Source organism: Mugil cephalus, chromosome 3, assembly GCF_022458985.1.
Source record: "Mugil cephalus isolate CIBA_MC_2020 chromosome 3, CIBA_Mcephalus_1.1, whole genome shotgun sequence".
NCBI classification, from domain to species: domain Eukaryota; kingdom Metazoa; phylum Chordata; class Actinopteri; order Mugiliformes; family Mugilidae; genus Mugil; species Mugil cephalus.
The window spans coordinates 10242636-10268004 of record NC_061772.1 but is presented as its reverse complement, the minus strand read 5'-3'; the positions used below and the strand labels follow the sequence as shown (position 1 = coordinate 10268004).

At 41.8% G+C, this 25369-nt stretch overlaps 1 protein-coding gene across 1 annotated transcript in view; it reads left to right on the top strand.

Annotated features, from left to right (window-relative positions):
* Positions 1 to 25369, top strand: part of LOC125005839 (CUB and sushi domain-containing protein 1-like) — a 372481-nt gene that overhangs the window by 113181 nt on the left and 233931 nt on the right. The window contains exon 3 of the mRNA XM_047581471.1: positions 16956 to 17068. Coding sequence (XP_047437427.1) covers positions 16956 to 17068 — 113 coding nt within the window. The remainder of the gene's footprint in view (positions 1 to 16955; positions 17069 to 25369) is intronic.

Here is a 25369-nt window from a genome sequence, read left to right as displayed (position 1 = left end):
ATACATTTGACTTGAAATGTCACGATCATTAGTTGTAAACACAGGACAAATATTTAAGTCAAGCCATGTACTAATTATACAATATAAAACAAATTAAATCCTTTTAAGCATCCTTTTTAGCTCATCGTAGTGGCGAAGCATCAGAATATCTTGTCCTAGCCACCCAACAAAGGTCAGTATCTGATGCAGCACCGTCACATGCCTGTAGTCCACCCCTGATGCTGTTGTTATGAGAAGTCACACAAAGATCACATTCGTGTGAACGTGGCCTCAAAAATCCGAAATTCAGACCATGAAGTTTTTTTTTCTTTAGAAAGACTTTGCTCAAACGGTGATCCAACATACTACTTTTACTGTCCAACAGCACGTCAACGAGCACCGCAGAAATGACAGAAAGTTGACTTTATATTCAAACAACTGAATGTATACTCTAGTCTTGAGTGATGGGGAATTTAAGCCTCTCAGGATAGAGGAGCCTTCCCTGTCCAGCATCTCTCTCTTGGCTGGAAGGTACAGTGAAGGATTACAGCTGCAACAGAAGGGTGGCAATCAATCAAACGAGGATGAGTAAGGGTGTGGAGGAGGGAATCTCTCTCATGTCAGTCATGTTTTATACCCCGGAGAATGATTTCACCGGGAATCGGCATGTTTTATTCCACTGTTAATTTTCCCTCTTTTGCTGTTTTATTGCCACTGTCTTTATTTACATTCGCCCTTTAAATTGTGATCGGCGCCACGATAAATTACCAAAACACAGCCGACTGTACGCGCGAGGGGGGTTATGCGGGGATGTGTCGATTCGATCGATACCGGCAGTCTGCAAGTTTGCATGTAGAAACATCGGCTGAGCTTTCTCCTGCAGTCGCTGCAGACGGAAGCATGCAAATGCAACAATTACGTAACGGTGTAAACTGTGCTTTAATTAAGGATTAAGGCGGCTGTTCTGGACGCTGAGCTGTCACTGGAGTCAAAAATTCAGAGCCTTTCTTATCAGTTGTGTAGATTTCCGCCGTATTTCTCATCGTCGCTAATTGCTAAGAAAGTCATTTCAGTTTAATTTCCTGAAACTGCAGATGAGACGAGGAAACAAGGTCAGGTGTGGAGAGAGAGAGACTGTAGCAGGTGTTGATACAGTGTGGCCAGGCAGGGAGGGAGGAAATCGCTATCATTTTGCTGTGTGAAAGACCAAAGGGAAAATAACTAAACCGTTCTCGTCTAAGATTGTGATTCTTCTCATTTAACAGGTGCAGTAAATACTATATGTAACGGGCCGATTGCGGCTTAGAGCTTTCTCGAGAACCGCTCATCGAAAACAAGTGAAACACTGAATGATATGCACCCAGTGATCTGCGTCGCGCTGACGATGTTTCATTTCCACTGAAGCTGCATCTGGTCGGAATGTGCCGATCGCAGCTCTATTTAAGGAACCACGGTAATTGAAATCTGCTGTGAACGTGCTGTCAACCCCCAGTGAGGATGATGGTGACGGTGGCCCAGTGTGGACAAAGACATACCGCTGAGAGACAGAAAACAACTTTTGGCAAGAAAACAAACAAAAAAAACATGACGACTGCTCTTTCAGACAAGAAGTGGAGAAATGAGAAGTAGATTGGATTAATTGTTTTGGGGTAAAAAAAAAAAAAAAAAGTCACCAGAAGACAACAGTTGTTCAAATTCCTTTCTTTATTTGTGATATTCAGTTACAATATGTCTGTGGAGGCTCTCGGCCATCCAGGTCAGGCTATATCCCAAAAAAAAAGGCAACTGGACTTGGAAAGTTGTTCTTCAGTTCTAAGGCAAAAGGAAACTCTGTTTTTTGTTATTTTTCAAATGCTTTTTGGACATTTCAGTTCCAGTTACATGGGACTGTTAACAGTATTCTATGGTTTTCATAGAAAGGCCTGTGTAATCTTAACCTGTCTCAGTAGGATTGGACATGAGATTGAGTGACGACTCTTTTGAATAATAAAAAAAAAAAAACTCCAAGAAGAAACAAGGTAGTCCTATAATGGAAAAGGTGTCAGTGAACACATCATGCAGACTAAAAAAGAGGTGAACCCAGCTTTAAAAGGTGTAATTTCTCCTTATCTGTCTTAATATTTCCACATATGTGACACAAGTGGCTGATGGTGATTATAACTTGACCTTTTTTTCCTTTTCTTTACATCTGTGTGTCAGTGTGTGTGTATGTGTATGTGTGTGAGCATTTACAGAGCGCACGTATGCGTATATGCACATGTGCGTTGAGCCGTGTGTGAAGGTGTCCTTCCCTCAGGCCCGTGGGTGAAAGTGACTGTAGAAGCTTTTAATGTTCACACCTTGTCAGAAATGTTTCAGTTACCAGACGCAAAAAAAAAAAAAAAACGCGCACTCGCACTCAGGCATGTAGAGGACACATGTCAGGGGCTTCTGAACAAACCTGACAGAGATAAGAGGCGGGAGAATGAGATGGTGAGAGGGACGTCGTGGAAGTGGAGTACGGTGGGGGTGGGACGGGGGCTCTCCTAATTCTCACATCCTCTTTCAAATCCGCCCCCTCTCGCTTTTTCTCCCCTTCTCTCTCTTCCGCTGTCTCGTAGAAGCATAGAGAATCAGTTTTAATGGTTTGTCAAATAATGCCTTTCTCCCCCACAGTGGATTGGTGATGTGGTGTTTGTGTTCGCTGTGCGCGCGTCCGCCTGTGTCTATGTGAGTGCGCGCGTGCGTGTGTTTTAAAGGGAAGCTTGGCCTACTTTAGCCCAGTGGTTTTCTGTGTTGATATTGCCCATAGCGCCGGATTATACGCTTTTCAATGTGGTCAAACACACACATTCACGCTCACAAAACAATACACGCGCACACAAAACCCACGCTTAAAAACAGAGCAAACACCGACACTCAGACGGATGTACACAACCTTTGCATATATTTTGTATAGAACCTGTGCGTGCGCACACACACACACACACGGCATATCCATACAGTTAGTCATGGTACTCATTACATACATGCTAATGTTTCGTACCAGCACCATTTCAATTCTTGCCCAAAGGAGTAACACAAACACACATCCAGCGCTTTAGCCTCCACAGTCTAAGTGTGTGTGTGTTTGTGTGTGACATAGTTTGTCCAGGTTACCAATTTCTTGTGTCAATACCTGTGTTTACACACTCAGTGAGCCATGTTCTTGTGGGTCATTCTGTTTGGCTCGGCTGGTTTCGTATGTGTGTGTGTGTGCGCATATGATTCCGTATATTTGTGTAGGCGCCGAAATGTGTGTGTGTTTTGTCTTTTTGGCTCTCAAGGCTTGTTATGACCAATATCTGTGTGAGACTAAGAGTGTGAAATTGATGTAATAGTGTGTGTGGAGTCAAGGTTGAATCACCTCAGAGTGTGTGTGCGTGTGTGTGTGTGTTTGTAAGAGTGTGATGGATATAGCAATATATCTCAAGTACAAAGTACAGCGGCCGCGTGTGTGTTTGTGTGCGTGTGTAAAAGTAATGGTTGTTCACCTTTGAGCATTTTGATAGATGGTTCCTCATACACCGATTGCACTGTACGCTGCAGAACGACAGGAAGGATATGAATTGTGGAGGCAGAGAAACAGAAGGATAGAAGGAAGAGAGACGAACGCAGAAATGGCGCGATGGAAAGGACGAAATCCTGAGCAATGATCCTGACCCCGACCCTAACCAAAAGCTAAAAGTTCACTTTCTTTATTATTTTGTTGTCCTGTATACGGAGCTTTATTTCAGTTGACTCTGCTTGTTGACAGTGACAAAGAGTGTCCTCCTGTACATTTACACTATTCCATGCAGCCTGCCCCAAGCTGAGCTCAGACTCCAGCAGTTTTATCACTTACTTTGGGAGAAACCTCGCAGATATTCTTCTCTCTGTCTTAAACTTGCACACACTTGATTTGAAAATAATAGCGCGCCAGTATTAGGATGATAATCGCGCCACTTGGCCACTGAATGCACCGCATCATGTGGATCTAAACAAGACAACTTCTGCCCATACACCTGTGTGGTAGGTGACCGTGACACACCAAATCGAACTGAACTAAGGAGAACAACATCAACCATAACTTATCATGACTTTATCGTCTGACAACACCATTGTTTCTCTCATTTGCTTTTTTTTTTTTTCATTTTTTTCCCAGTGCTAACCTAATCATACAGATTTATATTTAAATCCTAAATATGAAGCATGCTTGAATCAGAGCAGAGTGGTTGACTCTGTAAAGAATGAGAGCAAACTTGCAAACCTTTAAATCTGAACCTCAGCACAAAGCAAGGTCCGGATCGGGCACCTCCTCCAGTCGTTGGGAGGGTGGGAGAATCAAGGGATAAATTTACTAAAACCTCTTGTGTGAATCCATTATTATTAACAGTAATTCAAGATTTAACGGTTGTTTAGACCAAACATTGTCCCGTGGGGAGGGGGAGAAAGTTTGATGAAGATCTCAGAAAACACTCGTCCATTTTTTAATATTGGAAAATAACGCTGCAGCAGTCACACCGCCGTTGGCCTCAGCAAATGGAATTTAACAGTCAAAACCTCAAATCGAAGTATGACCAGTGACTAGATAATGTCCTGATTACTTTGCAAAAGATGATATGCCAGGATCAACTTTTTCTTTATTAAGTGACCTTAATTTTTTCTTTTGTGTTTTTCACACCACGTTCAGCCGACTCGAGGTGTCAGGGCTACACTCCCCCTCATTGACCGATAAGTAAAAGACATTACACTGGAAGACCTTGTAGTGGAAATGACTACACATCTATTGTGTGTGGAGTTCTTTGTCCACTACACTCTTCATCAAAGGAACACGTAGAAACAGATGGGATTTCATTTACAAAGTCCTTTGTAGACTAAACACAGGGCGGCAGCGCACTTAAAGAAGAAGTCACAAATGAATAATTTGTTGATAGTAAAGGTGGATCAGTCACGCATAATGAGTGGAGAACTAATCAAAACTGTCCTCCGAATGAAGCCGACGTCAGTCTACTCGCAAAACCTAAATGGCTTTGTCTAATTGATTGTTTTTACCGCCTGGATTCCTCCAGAACCGTAGCCGTTGTATTGGACTGAGGTTGCACAGCTCTCCTGGGGATTTCTTGCCAAGAGACAGTGGTTGTCAGGCCAGGTGAATCAACAGCAGCTCTCAGTGGTTCTGGCATTCAGCTCCGGCCTTAATGAAGCGGGTTCAGTCAGGGCGCAGCCTCGTAAGACGTGACTCGTAGGCAGGCAAACAGTTGACGTTGGTTCCTGAGCCGTTGTGTCTGATGTCAGTGTTGCCAGATGGGGCGGTTTTTGATTTTATTGTGTGGCTAAAATTAGAGTTGGGTGGGTAAACAAGATTTATGCTGGTTTAAGATCATTGTGGAAGTTTTTCCAGATACTCTTTCATGGTGGTTTGAAACATTACCAGTTACTCAACTTAAGACATTGTGCCCAATGAACGTGCATTGACTGTGCTGCTTTCTAAAGAGGAGAGTCTATCAGTGAATAACGTAACGTCATCAAATGGCTTCGTGGTTGATAGTTGTGAGTAGCTGAGGTGGTTGTATGCTGCATGTTTTTTTGTTGTTGTTGTTGTTTTGTTTTTTTTGTTTTTTTTGTTTGTTGACAGTAGCAATCTGCATGATCTAACTACCAACCAAAATGTGGATCTAATACTTTGTGTGCGTTTTCGTTTGATGTCCACTAAAAAAATATTTCCAGAACTATTTCCTTGGCAGACGTATCTGTGCGTATTTGATCAGTTGTAAATAAAAATATGTAAAAATATTTGTCATAAAAATGCAAGTAAGACTAAGAATAAACTACACCTTCCCGGAAAAAAGCCAAAAAAAAAAAAGTTAACTCAGGAGAAGGAATAAAAAGAGAGAGGGGAATTAAGAAGGGGTGACTGCACGCTGCAGAGCCAGATTTTATCACTTGAGAAGAAAGTGGGTTTGAACTCAAGTGTTGCCTGGGTTATTGGCCCTGAACACCCTCCCTATCGCTTCGTCTGGGGAAGTGACACTTTAGAAAAAGAATGTACTTCCCTCTTCACCACTGCCAAGTCCAAAATTTAAATCAAAATGTGACAAGTAACATGTAATATTGAGAAGGGTAAAGATGAAGAAGGCTGAATAGGAAATTAATGAACTACCACTGCACAGATGATTAAGTCTAACGGAGGAGTCATTACTAAAGTAATAATAATATGTGTGTTAGTTATAATTTTAGTTACTGTGATTTAAACATAGAGATGATACATGGCGGAATTTCAAAAATGTCATAAATAAATACTGATTAAAACTCGTATGTGAGTTGCCAACCATTTCAAGTATAAGTCAAAGGACACTATGTGTACCTAATTTATAATGGGTGTCTGGTGTGTGCGTGTGTGCGTGTGTGTGCGTGTGCATGTGCGTAAGAGACAAGGAGACAGACTGACTGCAGATATTGGCTTCCTGTTAAAAAGCAGAACTAATGTCATGGCAGTGTTTTTTCTATATATCATACCGCAGTCTCTGAAAGAGCTGCTCTGTTCCCCATGTTCTTTTCAGTTCTGGCCATAAAAGCTCAGCCTGCTGGTCTTATCTTGTCCTTGTCCTGTGGGTCCTGCACATTAACTGGAAATGACGGTCCTTAAGTGGTCCTCTCCAACTCCTGTTGTAAATTCAAGTGTCAGTTATATGGTAGCACCAGGTGGAGGGAGATGTCTCCTTCCATCTGATTAATGTCCACGTCACACGTCATTATACTTAGGGTGAGGTGGTCATTTTTGTTTTTGCAGAGCGCTGTCTGGGAAAGAAAACAGAAAACGAGCGTTAAATAATTTCATCAGCTGTCCACCACAACCTGCTGTAAATATAAACTCTGAATTATTGATGTCGGTCTAGTCACTGCAATGCATTTTAAACTTTTGACAGATTGGTTTCTTATTATTTTTGTTGATACCACATATAATCACCACCACCAGCTGTTTGCTGCTTCAATAAAGTAGTGGTGCACTAAACAACACCACACATGTTTTTGGGGCATTTCCTTCTCTGAGACACAACGGGAGATGCAGCTCCACAGTCGTGATCATTTCATTATTTATTTGCATTGTTATTCTCAAATGGATAAGCAGATTTGCCAGGAGCCCTTGTGTTTGGCACATACCCATAACTCACATTCACAACTTTTAGATTTTTTTGTTTTTGTTCCAAGTGTCCCACATTATTAATGGAAAAGAGCCAATGTCAGGCTTTGAGCCAGTTGAGTTTTTTTCATGTGAACCACTTCCATGCACTATGTGGGTTTTTATTTGAGACGCTCATAGATCAGTCATATGGCTAATTTACAAAAGAAAGAAAAAAAAGCATGGCATGGAGCTGACTGGAAAGGCCTTGAGAGATGCGAGTACTTTTATGTGTCTCCTATAAAAATGTTTACGCAAACGCGTTCGCGGACCTGATTCCTCCAGTGTTTCTCAAACGAGCACAATACAGTACATTAGCATAAATGCTGTACGTGCCCTGTGGAATGGCCATGTTTTCTTGATCATGAAGTTAATCTGGCCTAAAAAGACCAAACAGATGCAAAAGCGCAAATGAATAAACATGAATTGAACATGAACATGAATAGCAAATCCATTTTTGTATTCAGCGTAGGTTTTGTGCTTTAGCTCTCAGTTTTCTCTGGTGCTTAAGGGTCATCACAGGATACACATATGTAGACACCTACATATGAGCATTTCACTTCCTGGGTAACGATTCATAGAGCTTTCAGCCATTATATATTAACTGCTGCGTGTTGTCATGTCAAAATCCGGTCTGGCAGATGCACATTACGTAGATAAGTTGTTTGTGACAGCGCAACATTTTATGAGGACCAGGAGGTGGTAGGTGTGTGATGGGCATTAGACGAAAAACAAAAACAAGGCCGCGCATGGTTGTGTGTGAGACAAAAAGAGAAAGTACTTTAGTCTGAAGGACTCGGAGACTTGGCCAGAAGCCAGCAGTCTGGATACCCACAAACCCTTGCTGATGCTACTGCTGCTGCTGCTGCTAGGCAGAATGGACTTTTCTAAAAGGCAGTTTACGCCGCTGCTGATGATTTGAAATTTTAAAAGGGTTTGGAGCGTTTTCCACGGACTGGCACTGGGATGTTTGTTTGGCAAAAGCAGAACTGAGCCAACTTTCAATACCTGTGAAATGTGTTTTGTTGTGATTACTGGACAATGCACTCGCTTTTTACGACAACGCAAATTTTTCAAGCAAAAATAGCTTCTCTCTTTATGGGCTTTTGAATTGATGCGCTCCCTCGTCCCTCGTCGTCTGGAACCAAATCTGCGCTTTCATCACAGGGCCTCCTTTCACAACTCTAATCCTGATATTCACGTCCCGTACAACGTCATCTTCCAAAGGCTCACTTGAAGCAAACAGTGGCCCATGTTGGGACCAGATTCACAGTTAGAAAAACACAGGTCTACAACCCAGTGAGATGTGGCTGCATGCCAGCTGCCTACTCAAAGCTCCGGTTCCTTACCATGGCTCAGACAAATTGGCCCCACTGGGATTTTGTGGAGCTTTTTGTACCTATTGTGACATAAAATATGGTGACTTTTCACAAAAATTGCAAAGCAATTCACATTTTTTAATACGGGCTATTTCTGCAATATAAATGAAATAATCCGTGTGAATTGTTAGTCAAGGAACAAAAGGTACTGAGGCAGCAATAGCTTCCCTAAGAATTTATTGAATTCAAGGGGAAGGTAATTTGTACCCACACTGTAACTGTGTGTCACTGAGAAAGACTCGTATAGAATAATTTCCTCAGCTAATTACCATACTGCAAATCACAGAAAGCTGCTGGAAATACTCTAGTGTTTGACGTCTGCATTACATCATTACATCTGCTCTTAAGTTCCCCAACACTTTATCAGCTCAGCAAACACCAAATCTGTGGCTAATTTTCAAACTTAATATTGGCATATGGATTCAGTTCAAAGTGAGTTATCTTTTTTTATCTATGTAGTTTTGACTTTGTTTTTAAATTCAGACAGACAGACAGAGATAGTTAATATAAATATTAACAATGAATCACTTTCCCTTAAATCGTACTGTCTTGTTAATCGCCCCGTTTGTTCCAACATAGACACTGATGAGTGATGCAATTGTTGAAAGTGATGTGTATTGACTGGGTTAGTTACACGCCTGCGCGCACGTACTAACATGTACAAAACATGCGCACACATGCGCGCGCACACACCAGCTGTCACAGACAGACGGCTTGACAGACACAGTGGGGTTGGGTGGGGTCCCTGGTTTGAATGTGAGGGGATTACGCAGCGAGGAGTTGCTTGAGGACACCAGAGACCCAGCGGGGTTCTCACTCTCTCATCACTACATGCAGTCCCACCCACCGTCAAAGTACCCTTGAGCAAGGCACTCGACTCCCCAGAACACCGCCGCAGTGCTGCCACGTAGATCCGTGTGATGTTGCGTGCACCTCTCGCTTGCTGTGTTTGTGCGTGTGTGTGTGTGTCAGTGCATTTAGATATCTCAGTGGGTAACCTACATTCCCAGAGGCAAAAGAACTGTAATTGCTCTTCAAAATAAGATCTGTTCATCTGACTATCTCTCCACATGACGGCTCACAACCTGTGAAAACAAATCTCTATTTAAAGCTTCTCTTCTCTTCTCTTCTCTTCTCTTCTCTTCTCTTCTCTTCTCTTCTCTTCTCTTCTCTTCTCTTCTCTTCTCTTCTCTTCTCTTCTCTTCTCTTCTCTTCTCTTCTAAAACAAGGAGCTTTTAACACCTCGTTAATGCTTTTAAAACCCATTCTTCAAAAGAACCGTTTAAGAAGTATTTGCAGAAGGTATGCACAAATACTTTCTTATGTTTCTCTTACATTTTTTTCTCACTCTGTGCAGTAAAAGGTCAAATTGGAATTTTTGGTAAATCTTTTTCATTCTGAATTGTGTCACTACTTGTGGTCTAGGACTTTCTTAAATGTTGACCTTACCTGAGAACAAAACGGGAAGTGTGCAAGTACAACAGGAGTTCCTAAACTGTGTGTATAATCAGATCAGTTCTTAAACAAGCATTTCAGTAACAAGTAATGTGTGTTGATAACAAAAAAAACAAACAAAAAAAATAAATCTTGCCTAGGGCCAATCTCCCGCTTTATTTTTAATCTGGCAACACATGGAGACAGAAAGTTTTGATGTATCCAGATTTATGCCAAACTGTGTTTTTTTTAATGTTCTTCCCAAAACTACTGTTTATGCAGGAATCACAGCCAAGAATATATTTTAAAAATAGGTCTCCTAACAACACATTCTCACTCCCTGCTGTCTGTCATTTCTATTTTGCAGTCGTGTTCTTAAAAAAAAAAATCTTTCTCTGCTGAAAAATTAGGCTATTTGTAGTTTTTAATGGAATCACTTCTTTTCAAGATTTCTTCAATCATCTGCTCGCTGCCTTTCATTCTCTCTCCGAGGTGCTTAGTCTCTGTCTTTTCCACAACAAGTGCTTCTTGTCTACCCATTTACCCCGAGCTGTGTTGTGTCACTGATGGACTAGTGTTCCACTAGACAATCTTAAAAAATGGATTACGGCCCAGAATGACGGGTTGAAACAAATAGTTTCAGCCGGGGACATACATCTACTGTACAAGTGTGGGCTGTATCTAGTGTTGGCAAGTTGAAGCCAAGCGCTCTGGAGGACGGTGGTAGAAAATAGTAACATTTGTTTTATGAGTTTACATTGGTCTTGTCTCTGGTTTTTAAGTGATAGACTGTTTTTCTAGATGTCACAGCTGGTAGATATACGAGGAACCAAAGATATAAATTGCTGCTATCTCTCAAAAAAGACAGATCTTCTTGGTAGGGAATGGTTCATATTTTGCCACGGACTGTGATGTTTTTCTACATCATATGAAAGGACCTCGTATCGCTCATGTAGCTCCAGCCGCCATGGATGTAACTGAGTCTATATTGTGTAAACCTCAAATTTTGCTTTTGTTTATTTTAACAAAAATTGCCATAATTATTACTGTAACAGGTCAAACACTCAAATGCTGCACACACCCAACCAGAGAAGCCAGAGATGTGTCTGTATAAAACAATTACTAAATAATAAAATAGTAATACATAGAAATAAGACATTTTGAATGCAGCGTATCCATAATTAAATGAATCACTAACCATCAAATATTGCTAGACAAAAACAACCCAGGGCTTGGTGTTTATCCTCGTTCTAAGTTCCTTGGTGGCCAATCGATTGGCCCGTAGTGTTAACACGCGGTCTAATTAAAATGTATAGTGCAGGTTAACAAGTTAACACACCATTTATCTCTTAGAAAATTGGGGGAAAAAATGGGCAATCCTGCTATTGGTAATACCCAACAACTGGTGCACCGCCAAAACATGCAAGTGTGTAAATAGATGCACAGAATTCTTCTTCATTTCACTTGTCGGGATTTAACCTTCTGCAATTTTAGCGACGACATTCTTTTGTTGCAGGCGGCTAACAGCACTGACTTGGTTTTGTTAAGGTGCGACTGACATTTTGTTGTCGCTGCCATCGCTAGAAAACAGTGCAAGAGACCCCTAGGAAAAGTCAGTCCCAGCCAGCACCAGTGGATTTATATATAACACCAATCCACAAGGGGAAGAGGGGACAGCATTCAGTTATTGATAGTTTCATAAGGCGTTATATAAGGGCGCAGTAGTAAATAGTATAAACGAATGACACCAGCAGCATGAAGGTCAGCTGCCTCTTCAGGCCATTTAATGTTTCATTTTTCACATATTCTTTGCAGGATTGATTCCGCAGGCAACCTGAAACGCTGTATGGCAAATAAAAAGATATATTTTTAGTACAAACCTTATGGCAATAACAGTTATAGCTGTGTGGTATAGAGAGTAAGTAAAGGGCTTTACTTACAATGTAATGCATCGGTGTTTTGATGTTGGTTCATTTACTTCTTCCTTACTCTTTATTTCCTTGAATCGAAATGAAAGTCAGCGCGGTTGAAAGAGGTCAACCACTCATTTCACCCGACCTACTCCCAGCAACCGCAACGTATACCCATTGAACACCTTTAATCATGGACTGTACCAAAGAATTCACTGCGTTTGTCACTCATTTGCTGCTTGCCTTCGTCCGCTTCACTCGTGTGACTCACGTAGCATTTAGAAGCCGCACTGAAAGCTCGGTGCTTCCTTGTGGGGAGTGACTAGGTCAGAGCTTAGATGCCAAACATCAGTGCTGTATATTTTCCGCATTCGCATATAATCTATTCCACCTGAGCTGGCCGACTGAAGTACAGAGCGCTTCAGAACGCAGTCTGAAGCAACTCTAAAAGCCTAAGAGTTACTGAAATTTTCTGCTTGGTGGACCAGTTGTAAGCCAAATTTACCAGAAGACTGCAAGGACATCCTAAAGGTCATAGTATTGGACATAGATGTGTATGTACGGATTAAAAAATAAATAAATGAAACATTTAATCAGATTAATTTGAAGACGTTTTACTATAAACTCTCAGATGACCCCTCCAGTAAAGTAAATTATCACTGTGTGTGACAATGAACCGTCAAAAGACAACTTCATAATCCCATCTGTGAAGACCATTTCTAAAATGTAACCGGGTGATCCGGCTCTATTTTAACGGCACACAGGGATGCATTCTGTGCACATGTGCTATAAACGCGTTTCTAAAGACACCTGCTATTTTTGATGATAAATGTTCTGACGCTGTCGCTTCTGCGATAGAGGAGCAGTTTTGAAAAGGAAACTAACCTTGTTCTTAGACATCGGTTCTTAGTGGATTTTCTCGTTTTTTTTTCTTCAAAATACCGACAACGTTATTGGCCTCGCTCATTTGAATAAAAGCTCAAAATCTGTCTGTGCCTCTTTCTTTTCACCTTTGTGCCATTAAATCTTTATTCCTTCAGATGTTCCAGCTTGAACAGGTATACTGTAGCGTCACTGGTTAATTTCAATACTTCAATTTCATCCAGCAAGGCAGGAGCTTGATGACTTGATGGCAAATATATTCAGAAAAGATTGTCTCAAATTCCAAGATGGGAATAAGATAATATGAGCTGTACATCTTATCTGTCACTTTATTCAAGGGAACTTCTCACACTCCTTTGAAAAGATTTGCTGCGTCTCAATTGAAATTGAATTTTTTTTTTTCTTTTCCCAAGGTTATTTTCTCTCTGTATTCTGCGGAGGAGTGATCAAGCTGTATGGCGGTAATGAATGTACTGATGCTATTTTCCCAACACTATAGTATGCCTTATTAACACACTATCCAGTCTGAAACCTAGTCTTAGAATAAGAAGAGTATGTTGTGCTGACAGCCTGATAGACTGGCAGGCGGGTCGAGAGATAGACTGAAACAGGCCGATACAGATGGGTAGTCGGACAGATGGACGAGGCAACAGAAAAGGCACAGAGGCTGGCCGGCTGGTTGGTTGGTTGACTGTAAAGACCGGCTGGCTGAAATCACTGAGTGGCTGTCTGATTACATAAGCTGGTTGACTGGGTGGGGAGTTGACCGGCTGGATAAACAGTCAAATATTCTAAACCCAGCTCGCTTATTTTTATATAAATGTCAAACAGCCGTAGGATCAGTGTGTTTGCTTGATTGGAACGGAGAGCGAGACGGAAAGAGGGAGTGGAAAGGGTGGGGAGAGACAGAGTGAGGGGCGCACACACACACACACACACACACACACACACACACACACACACACACACACACGAAGGTAGAAACCGAATCTAGATGGGGATATGGAATCATGCTGGTCCATCAGTGCAGTGACAGCCAGACGATTACTGCTCATTACCTGACTGACTGACAGACGAACTAACAATAGTGTGTGTGCGAGTGCGTGCGGGTGTGTGTTCGTATGCGCGCAGACACACCTGAATTCTCATTTGCCTGGTCAATCCTCCATTTAAGACACAAATCACAACACCATTTTATTCCAAGTGACAGATGGACGGAGAAAGGGAACGATAATGCACGTGTCTGGATTTATGCAATGTTCTGTGGCAAAACTATATATTATGAGCTGTGTCTAATGATTTATAGGGTTTCACATTGGAATGCGACATACAGTATATTTCCAATCAATACACAGTTTTATTAATTAACCTGTTTGAGCTAAATATGTATCTTTGTCAGCCGTTTTCAGTCATGGTGGTTTGGTATCAGAGCCTGTACCTCCTTGATCAATAATAGTCACGTGTGTATCCAGCTCCTCTCTGAATCTTTGACCAGTGGCAAACATTAACCTTGGCCCAGAGCAACGTGCCCTTGAAAGTTCACGTGGCCGTGAAATTAAAAATGGAGGAGTAAAGCGGGCATGCGATAATTACTGTAGCTATACCCATTTCACTTTGTTCACATCTTATTTGTTGAGTAGCGAAATATTCATGTGAGAATGCAACTGCCGTCCCCCGCGGGCCACTGAGGTGATTTATTGGAGCCTGTGACCAGGGAATTCTCTTTCTGGAGGAGAAAAATAGAGAGAGCGCAGAAAAACGCAGCGCACGGCCTGAAGAAGTCAATGATTTCATGCTGCCCGCGAAGGAAACGCCAATCACACGCAATACGCACAATTCTAAAAGATACATGTATAGGTCATACCAAAAAGCTGAAAGTGAAGGAACAGATGGGTTAAATGAGAGGAATTTAACTTATGTTTAGTACGAGAAAAGAAAATCAACATCAAATGGCACCAGAACATTTATCACAGTAACTAGTAAACATTATGTTAGTCTCTTATGGTCGTCAGTCTGTAGAAACCACTGGGGATTTAGGGATAAAAATGTATTTGTCTGGTGCTGTGACATCAATGGTCCACAACATAAACTCACTCGCCATTTTTCATTCCCTCATTTATTCGTTATCTATCAGCTTATCCTGGAGGGTCACAGGTCCCAGCTGTCATTGGGCGAGAGGCGGGGTTCACTTTGTACAGGTCACTGTTGTATCACAGCGCTAACGCAGAAGACAAACAACCATTCAAGCTGATATGCCAACCTAAGGCCAATTGAGAATTACCAATCAATCTCACAAGCATGGAATTTGGGATGGAGGCTGGAGCATCAGGAGGAAACCCAAGCAGGCATAGGGAGAAAATGCTAAATACGGACAGAAAGGAAAGTCGTGTTTTAACGTTGTAGTGGAAGGGAAGCTGTGATGGTGGGTAATCGGATGGTTACACTCTGCAGCTTTCACCACTAGTTGTCACTTTATCATACAAGCTGGTCCTTTAAATTTTGTACAGTATATTAATTGTATTTTTCTTACTCACAGAGAATAGCAATAAACTATTACAGTAGCCTGGTACTGGTATAAATGGTGTATTACATTTAATTAGACCAGCCACACGGACCTGGATGTTCAGTCACAAAATCACAGGCGTCTGTGCATAGATTGTACACCACAATGGAGGTGCCAGACTCTGCTGTGGTAAAGCGAAGTAAAAATCTTATTTACACCTACAGGAAGAAAACCATACTCTTATTCCTGGCTTCACACTTCCCCGGTCTCATCACACCCCCCTTTCCCCTTGCTTCCATCTTTCCTCCATTTCCTCTTGTGTAGTTTCTGACCCTCATCTCTCTTTCTGTTTGTTGCTTTTAGTATGCTCCCTTCATCCGTTCCCGTCTGTCCTTTGTGCCCTTGCTCTGAGGCCAGAGAATTAAAATTATGATTTTTTTCACTGTCCTCCATTTGCTCAGTCGTTTAAATGGCTTTCATTGTTTTGTTTTTTTTTTTTGTTGTTGTTGTTGTTTTTTTGTCCATCCACCTTTACTCCCTCTTCTTTAAGCCTCTGTTCTGGTGTTTGCTGCTTTCTTTTCCACTGGTTCACTTTTATTTTCTTCTGTCTCGTGCGCCCACCTCCCTGTGTAACTGGCTGACCTTTCAGATGATGAAATATGAACTGTATAAAATGAATACAGAGCTCAGGATTATTGTCTCTGCTTTGATTACATTAACACTTGAATCCTGTTTTAGCGTCTGTCTTTATTTTCCCATTGCATTGCGATCAAGGTGTGCTGATTGTGTCCCAATTTGTCATCCTCACTTGGACATATCAACACTTGACACTTGTGTGATTTTCTGTTCTGCTTAAACAGAAATATCTGAACAGAATAACTACAGGAAAACAAACAAATGTTAAATGTGATGTTTAATGAGACGTTAAATGTATTAGTTACAAATTTGATAAATGTATCATCTGTCCTTACCATCATCCATGGTCCTCTGCTTCTGCCGAGAAAAGCCCAAGAGCTCCTAGAGCCAGATTAGTCCCTATAGTGAGTTATTGATCTGCCTTGAGGTCTCCTTCCAGTCAGATGCACTGTATCCACAACATCTCCACGGAGAGACGTTTAGATAAGATAACCATCCCCAATTACTTCCACTGGCTCTTCTCAATATGAAAAAGCAGCTGTCCATTTTCTCTGTTTTTAATGGTGAGTACTAGGAAGTACTGTAGAAGACACAACATGAGAAATTCACCTTTATTCACCATCCAAAATACATCCAATCCTTGATTTGTGTCGCCAATTTGTTCTCAGTCCAGAGGGGCCGATCCATCGTTTCATGGTTGTCATGAATAGCTGATCTTGTGCATTGTGGCTCAGCGGCGCATCAGAGATTTAGTGGGAAAAAGTCATTCCATTCAATCTGTTTCTGAATGAAGGAGAAAACCTACACAGTTACACAGTTGGACAAAAAGTAGAGGCGAAGAACAGCATGGGTTTTAATGGGTTCAGTTTAACCATAACATACTGTACATGCAGTCGCCGCTGAGCACGACTGTGTTCCAGCGCCGTGTGCTGATGATGTATGTGTTTAAAGCTTTCAGGACCGTGTTGCCTCATTATTTGCTTTCAGACGCTTGCTGTCTCGCTGTGTTTTTTTCAAAAATGTATTTTTGAGCATTTCTTCCTGGTTCGCAGGTTGTCGGGATTCATGCTGCCTTCCCCTATAGTCAGCAGCGGATCCATATTGGCCTTGTGGTTTACCACGGACTTCGCAGTGAGTGCACAGGGCTTCAAAGCTGTATACGAAGGTAAGAAAACGTGTGAGTGTGCCTGTGACTGAACTGTTCCTGTGTAAGAAACCAGAGCCACGGTATGTTGTATGAAATGAGGATGGATATTTCTGATTTCCTTTATCATTTATTGTTTAGAAATTCCGCTTCATTTATTTGAAAAATATCCGGCTCCAGTTGATGGTGGTGACTAATGACATAGATGGAGCAGAAGGATGATCACACTGTGGTGACGGTTCTAGTTGATCATTTCCAATGTCCTGTAGTCATGTGAGATCAGGAAGAGGTTGCTTTTTCGTGGTCTGAGGGAAGCGTCAGTCACGCAGTATCCCTATGAAATAGAGCTGGCGAACTGTCCTGTTGATCAAACGTTGATATACTGTACATCCAACAAATTTCCGTCTATGGGTGAGGTCTGCGTCTGATTTATGAGAATAACTGTTCATGTTAATAGCTCTGTGTGGGCGAGCTTTGGCTCACAGCCCAGAGCCGCTGTCTAGGTCGTCCTCCGTCACTTGGGGCTAGAGTATAATGCACAGTATACGTGTGTCCTATAGTCGTGTATTCATGTGTATTTATCTCTCTCGTAATGTCTTGTAATTTCCATAATGAGAGCTGCGCGTTCGTGTCAGGCTCTGTCGCTGGGTGTCTTATACCATGTATAGGCACCACGCTGGGCGTTCAGCACAGTATCCGAGACTCTTCCGGTGTCTGTGTGCCTGTTGAAAAGCGACACGAATGCTTAGCCTGACCTTTTGAGGATGCCCATACACACGCACACGCACGAAGACGGAGTGTTCCATTACGCTTGTATAACAGTTCATCTATGAATCATGAACTCTAAATATCAAAGACAAACTCGAGGGACAGGATATACACACCAACTCCCCTGAGCGTGCGAGTCCGTGTGTCTTTCACTTTTATCTTAATCTCTCTGTGTGCACTGTACATCGTCTTGGTGTCTGTGTGTGTGTGTGTGTGAGCGTGTGTGTGTTGAAAGCGGTAAACCTGACAGCCATTAGACCTTAGTCCAGGAAGTACTTTGTCTTTATTTATTTATTTATTTTGCTTGCCTTTGTTCCGTTTCACATCTGCTGGGACCCTATATGTGTTTGTTGCCTCAGGATTGATTGGAAGTTTTTTTTTTTTTTTGTGGTATGTGTATGCCCTCACACGTGCGTGCAGGTCTTTCTGCTAATGTCTTTATTTCTCCCTTACTTTGTTTTGATCCATATGTACATAAAAAGATCAGTCTCACAGCAGGTATCAGGGAGGAGATTAACCGTGACACCTGTTATATGTGCAAAATGATTTTCCATTATATCCAGTGTATAAAATGGAAACATTTGGTTGCCAGGTCTAGTTACATCAAAGGGTTGCATCTTTCAAATGAAAAACAGACAATTATTACCAACCACATCCTTAGGCACTTGTAATGCATAATTTACCAAGACAAAGTCAATGCGTATCGAAAGGTAATTGCATGTGTAATATAGCACGCCGAAAGATCAGATATTAATCAGTTGCACATCTCAAATTGCCAGATAATTTCAGAGAAAATTACTTCCGCATTGCAACTTTAACCACATTTTGAAAGATTCAATTTCTACCTGGAGCTCAAATCAAGCCCAGTAACACCAGTATAGTCATGACTTTTGGAATAAAAACACTTCTGTCTGATCAAGTAGTTTAGTTCACAGCTTGGCACGGAGAAATATCAATTATAAGCGCTGTGAGAGGCGTCCCTGCTACTGTTGTCAGTTTGGCTAAATCTAAGTCACCGTTCTAACACGTCTTATCCTGCATAGTTTTTATGGCCAGACACTCGGACCTGTACGTTAAAGGTTTTTACATTAAACTGTATTCACATATTCCAAAACCTCTTCCTAGTTTCCCCTTGATGTTTTGAAGCGTATCTATAAATGTAAAGGTCTGTTAGTAGCACTTTTGTGTGCCCATTAACAGTTCCCTCTTTGTGTGTTGACTATTCCCTTCATTGACATGGCTCAATGCTGCAAGCAGATTTCACTCTGGAGTCCAAGTCTGACACCAAAACAAGACAGCCCAAAGAAAACACTAAACTTAAATGATATGTGATTAGCCGATTAATGCATTCTACATTAATGAAAATATAATAAGTTTATCAATAATTAGACTTTTATTTTTAAACCTTGACCTATTATATCTCTGTCAACTCCCCCTCTTCTTCTTTTTTTTTCATCTTATCATCCTTACCCTTTTTTTTTCTCAATCTAGCCCAGGCTTTTTGTTGTCCGTAACAACCAGTCTCACCTTCTCTGTGTGCCTGTCTCTGCTAACATAACCTGTGTCTTTTAACAAATCTTTTCTCTGTGTATGGAAACCAAATGGAACTATAAGTCTGAACACATAGTTTGCTGATAAGGCCTCAAATGTCCGTGAGAGGGATGGATGGAATGGACGAATGAGAGAGAGAGAGCGGGTCACAGAAAGATGAAAAAGCAACTCTGCAAGACAAGATAATCATCAATGAATTTCCCCTGGAGCAGAAAGAGAAAGAGAGACAGAGGAGGCACGGACTTCGAATCTGTCACGACATTTGATGTAAAATCAAGTTGCAACTGTAGTCCCAAAAATAGCCACACGAGGCTGGCACCAAAAGCAAGTTACTCCCAATGAACCTTCAGTTTAAAATGGTCAAGTTTAAATGAGAAATAAACATTTGCAGCCTGGTACAATAACATTTTTTACCTCTTAAGTCACCAGTTTAAACTAAATAAATATGTAAACCCATAGGCCATGGCTCTAACTATCTACCTAGGCCTCACCCAGCTCAGTTCCACTCCACCTCAAAACTGTTCTTCAGAAATCCTCAGGGTGACGCAACAGAGTCTGTCAGTGGGTAATACGTAACATTATTGAAGTGGACACCCTCCATATAATCACGACCACTGCCAGACTAAAAAGAGTCCAATTCCAAGTGTGTTGATGATGCTATGATGCTATTTATGGCATTCTTTTTTTTATTTTTTATTTTTTAACCTCACTACTTCACCTCCTTCACCGTCATCTCCACCTGTTTGGTTCCATGTGAAAACGGATCCAGGATCAGCTTTTATTCATTTTATTTTTTTTTGTAGGTGTGGCGTACATCATCATCATCATCTTCTGTGATGTGATGATCTCACTGAATGTAAAACTTCGCAGTGCATAGTGGTGCTGGAGCTCAACCCCCGATGGCAAATGCTAAAAGTGATAAATATTTCAACTTTAGTAAAAGACTGACTCCCCTCAAATCAATTTGTAATTGTCGCTTAGCAACAAGAAGCTCTACCAGCACTTACTGTAAACACGTGTTAAGTGCTGTTACCTTAAGAAGAATCTATCTATCTATCTATCTATCTATCTATCTATCTATCTATCTATCTATCTATCTATCTATCTATCTATCTATCTATCTATCTATCTATCTATGCAACAGGTTGCAATCCCTTGAATGACCACTCGAGGCTTCAAAGTCTTAAATCCCTGGACACGCTCTCCGCTAACACGCAAACAAGCAGAGAGAGATATGGAGAGGCCGTCTTTCAGTCTCTACATTAGCTCAGTTAAAGGAGTGTGGGAAAAAAAAACATTTTTTCCTTGAAGGAACTGAGACACATTAAGCACAAGCGCTTCCACCTGCTGACAAGTATAACACAAGAGGGAAAAAGAGGAACGCCTGTATGTGGCAAGCACATGCGTTTCATGTCGCTGGTGCTTTTGCTTATTGTCATTCCGTGTTGTCGTGGCGATCCATGTCATCATGTGATGTGTTGTTACGGGGCACCACTTTTACACCACATTACATGTCTGCACATTAGACGCGTATGTCTATCTGTAAAATTGCAGGAAGTTCATAGCCCTCGGCGTTGGCATTTCCAGCATCTCTCTCTGTCTTTCTCTCTCTCCGTGGTGTCGAATCCATTAGGAACACTTCTAGGAGCATCCAAATCTTGCTGACTTGATGCAAGGCTCTGCACAGACTGTGGCAAGGGCCCTGTAGCTACCAGCCGTTGGACGAGACGCAAAAAGATCGCAGCCTCCTGCTCAGGGATTTTGGGTCCTTGCTGATGATGCTACACATAAGAAAGATTTATTCATCTAGAGTTTTTTTTTCTTTTTTTTCCCAATGCCTCAAGCCAGATAGTTTTCTTAGTGGTGTCTTTATTTCACAGTTTCGCCTTCCCAAACACAAGAGAGCTGCAAATAGCCGGTGCGAAGAATGCACTACTGTAGAAGGAGTTGTGACATAATATGAACACAACAATTGTTGTGTGTTGGCAAACAAGGGGATTATTTCGAAGATTGATTTCAAAATACAAGCTTATTTGTAGATCTTTGTAATGAAGACATCATTAAGAATGGAAATGGTTATTGTAGGTGCAATTTAAAGTATTTCACGAAGGCTTTTCCGGGAATTAACTGATTGATTTATTTTTACAGAGATCCTCCCAGATGGTCAGGGGAAGTCTATAAAAAGACGAGAACACTCAAAGAGAAAAGGGGGTGGGGGGGCTGCATCAATCATTACAGACGCCTTTAATAAAGTTGAAACATACAATTTTGTGACTGAAATGACTTCCAGTGGAGAAAAGGCTGCTGGAGTGTGCCAGCAACAATAGATAAGAAAAGACTTGGAACATTAAAAAAATAAATAAATAAAATAAAAACTCCCAGTGTCCCCTGTTGCTCGTTAGTTAGGAATCTCTGCGGGTTGTCACATTCTGTAACGTGGAAGAGTATCAGTTCAACAAGATGGATGAGCGACAAACATCAAAATGCTTCCTCTGCGGATTGTTCTTTAATATTTAAATGACAGCGCCTCAAATCACAATTGGAATTAATTTCAAACTGCACGCCGCTTTCCTTGTCGCGAATTTCTAAATCCGTTTCACCACACGCTGCCCTCCACCGGCCCTTTAGCTTCCGAACCATTCAGACCCTCAGAGATCACCACAAACACCGGCGGCTAACGGCGCCACCGACTTCCCTTAGATTTGTTCTTGTTGTTGTTTTTTCCCGCTCACTGGTTCACTAAGTCATTTTCAGACTTGTCATTACACTCCTGAATTTGTCTGGATAATTTAATCTGCGCTAATGACGGGCTATATTTCTTCCGAACACCCTGAAGCTGCTGAGGCGACGGAAAGCGTCTGGGTGCTATATTTAGCGCTTATGGATTCACAATAATAACTGCTTTCATCAGGTCAGGCAACTATTGAGCTTATAGATATGCCAAGCGCTGCAGGTTTCAGTCACCCCTCAGGAAAATAAATTAATTTGAATTTCCTGAGCTGGTGGAGGAAAAGAGTTGACTTGTGAAATCGGCGCTATATGAAACATTAGATGCTTTAAGTGGAAATGAAATCAATAGTCTTAGTGTAAACATTGCATAATGTTCAACTAAAACTGATTTGTTGTACGTAATAGGATTTCAGAAAGCAGGACACGCTTTAACGCGTACATGCAAATAAATATATTATATCTTCATATGTCTCAAAAGGCCTGATGCAGCAACCAACGGAGACACACAAGTCATAAAACGCCGACAACGCCATTTCCATCTATTCTCATGTGGTGCGTGTAGCACAATGTTAGTGATTATCACTAACCGCATTTTGTTTCTACCCGTGCACGGCCTATTTTTGCTCCCCATCGACCTGTTGTCCCTTCCTTCCATCAGTGTCTTTGTGCCCTTCGATGAGAAGAGATAGGCTGGCAGGTTTAGCTAAAACCCATGCGTTCATGCAGCATGGAAGCGCCGTAGAGCAAACAGCACATCGTGAACGGGGGGGAGAGGACGACCGGTGACTGTGTCAACTTTGATAGCCAGGTGCCGCTGCATTTGTGTTTTTGTGTAGCGGAGAGGAAACGGGAGCAAAAGAGTGAGAGACGGCGAGAGGGGAGAGGGGAGAGGGAGAGGCAGGGCCGTTACACCATTAACCCATATTGACTGGAACGCCATAGGAAGCTCTTCACTGTGGGAGTGTGTCATATAACGCTGTTGGTACTGACGCCAGCAGTAGTCAGCTACATCGATCCAAGCGGCAATGTCAACTCTCCTGCTGTGTGTGTGTGTGTGTGTGTGTCTGTGTGTGCGCCCATGGTGGGGTAGCGGAGGAGTGTTCAAGGGTGATACTGCTGTCTTCAAATGGCGCTTTTGGAGCCAAGAACCTTAGCCCCTCGCTGGGGCACACACATACTCGTAGTGAGTGTTGTGAGTGTGTAATCAACTTCCCACCGTGTAGTACAGTCAATATGACGTCTTAGTTCCTCGAACTTAAAACCCTGTATGCGATCCCCTCAGTGTGCTCGCGTTGTCTCCAACATAGAGCAGTGGCTGGGATATATGTTCTGTGTCACACTTGTGTTTTTTCTTTTTAAATAAAAATTTGTGTCTACTCCACAACTCTTGCCGAGTTGCTAAAAATTCCCGACCATATCCAGACGCAACATCTGTCACCTGTCCTCGGAGCGTAATGTGCACTACGCTAATACCACCTTCTTTTAAAAGCTTTGAGAGAGGGTTTCAATTCAGATCATTTTAAAATATCCAATATCTTCGAATGCCATTTCCCGCATTCTTTCATTAGAAGTCTCACCGCCGTCTCGCATGACTGCCCTCACCGCGGCCGAGATTAATCCACGTGTGAGGGAGATGCGAAACATGACAAAAGCTACAACTCGCCCAGCCTGAAAGCTAATGTGCGGCAGCGTTTTGGATTTAAAAAGTACGAGGAGAGAGAAGAGCCGCGGAGATGCAAAGCCGGATGCAAGATGCCCAAGAAGAGGTGCTGTTTTGAAAATACCACACGTCTGAAACCAGTGACAACATTAGTTTTGTAAAAGTCTCTTTTGTAACTAAGGTAAATAGTTTTGAAACTGACCTATCACCAGTGTTGGGGTGTTAGGGTGGGGTAGCACAGTAATGTAGCGCATTACTGTTGAAAGCTCGGTAAAAACTACCACAGCACTACTACGTTTTTTTGTGAACTTAATATCTGACTAGTAACAATGAAGAATGAAATGGCACTTCCTGCTTCTCAGATAGACCTGTAACTTGCACCTGTATTGTGTTTGTTGCAAATGAAGCCAACAGTTGATCCCTTTTCATCCACCCTGTGTCAGGGAAATTAGTTTTACACCTAAACTGGATTCTTTGCAAATATTGTTTTATTCAGATTTGACTAGAAGACCTTGATCTCTACTTTTTTGTATTTTTTTTTTTTTTCTCACAGGAAATTCCCCTTTGGGAGCACACGCAATTGCCTTGTAATTTATTTTTAAAAGATCACTTATTGTGCAAAAGGAAATAAAATTCACAAAATGAAACCTGCTAAAATAAGATAAGATATTTGATTCATTTTGGTCTCTGAGAAAAGGATCAGGACTGCAAAAAGTTAAAAATCTGTCTCAACACATATCCCATTATCACCTAGTCTCCTCATCTGAGTTTATTAGATTTGTCTCGTGTGTGGTTTATACTTTACGTGAGACTCGTTTTTAAAACGTGAAATATTTACAACCTGATAAGGACCCGGCCCAGTGGACAGTGCCCCGGGACAGGTTCTTGGCTGTGTGAGAGTGACACTGATTGATTCTGGCTCTCGGGTCCTCTAAAGGACTCATCGGAATTACCTGCATCTGTGAACAGATCCAGTCTTTAACTCAGGACACACTTGGCGTATTTCCTTCACGGCCTGCTGTTCGGGTTTCAGACAGGTTCAGTGATTCAGCGGGGCAGTCTTCTCCAGCCGCCGGCCCAGTGTGGCCACAGTGCTGCTCTAAACTGAGAAATAATCCTCGGGGGATGTCTGCCAGTTAACAGTAACTGATTCATGGAGGAGATTATGTGAAGCTGCGGATGCTGTTGTGATGGTGATTTTCTTGCTCAGTATTTAACCAGTAATGATGTTTTCAAAGTCACTTTGACTCATTCTGCACATGTTAAACTTCTGTCTGATATTGAGAAAATGCAAATCATTGGTCTGTTCACGTTTATTCCATTGCTGACCTCAGAGGCTACATGCAGAGAAATATTTGGAGATTTATTATGTATGAGGTCCATCGGGTAATGTGACACAGGCCCCCCTGTGTTTAGATTTCCTCAATCCTTATCTCTTATGTTGCACCAGCTACAACTCAATGCAGTTCAAATGCACTGTAATAGCCTAATGTGAATTTGGGGGGTGCAGAGATAAAAGGTTTCTTTAGCATTTCCCTATCTATGTGCCCCCTTTTTTTTACCCTCTGTGTTTCTGCCTCTCACGATAAGCAGAGCTTATAAAATCTGTGTGA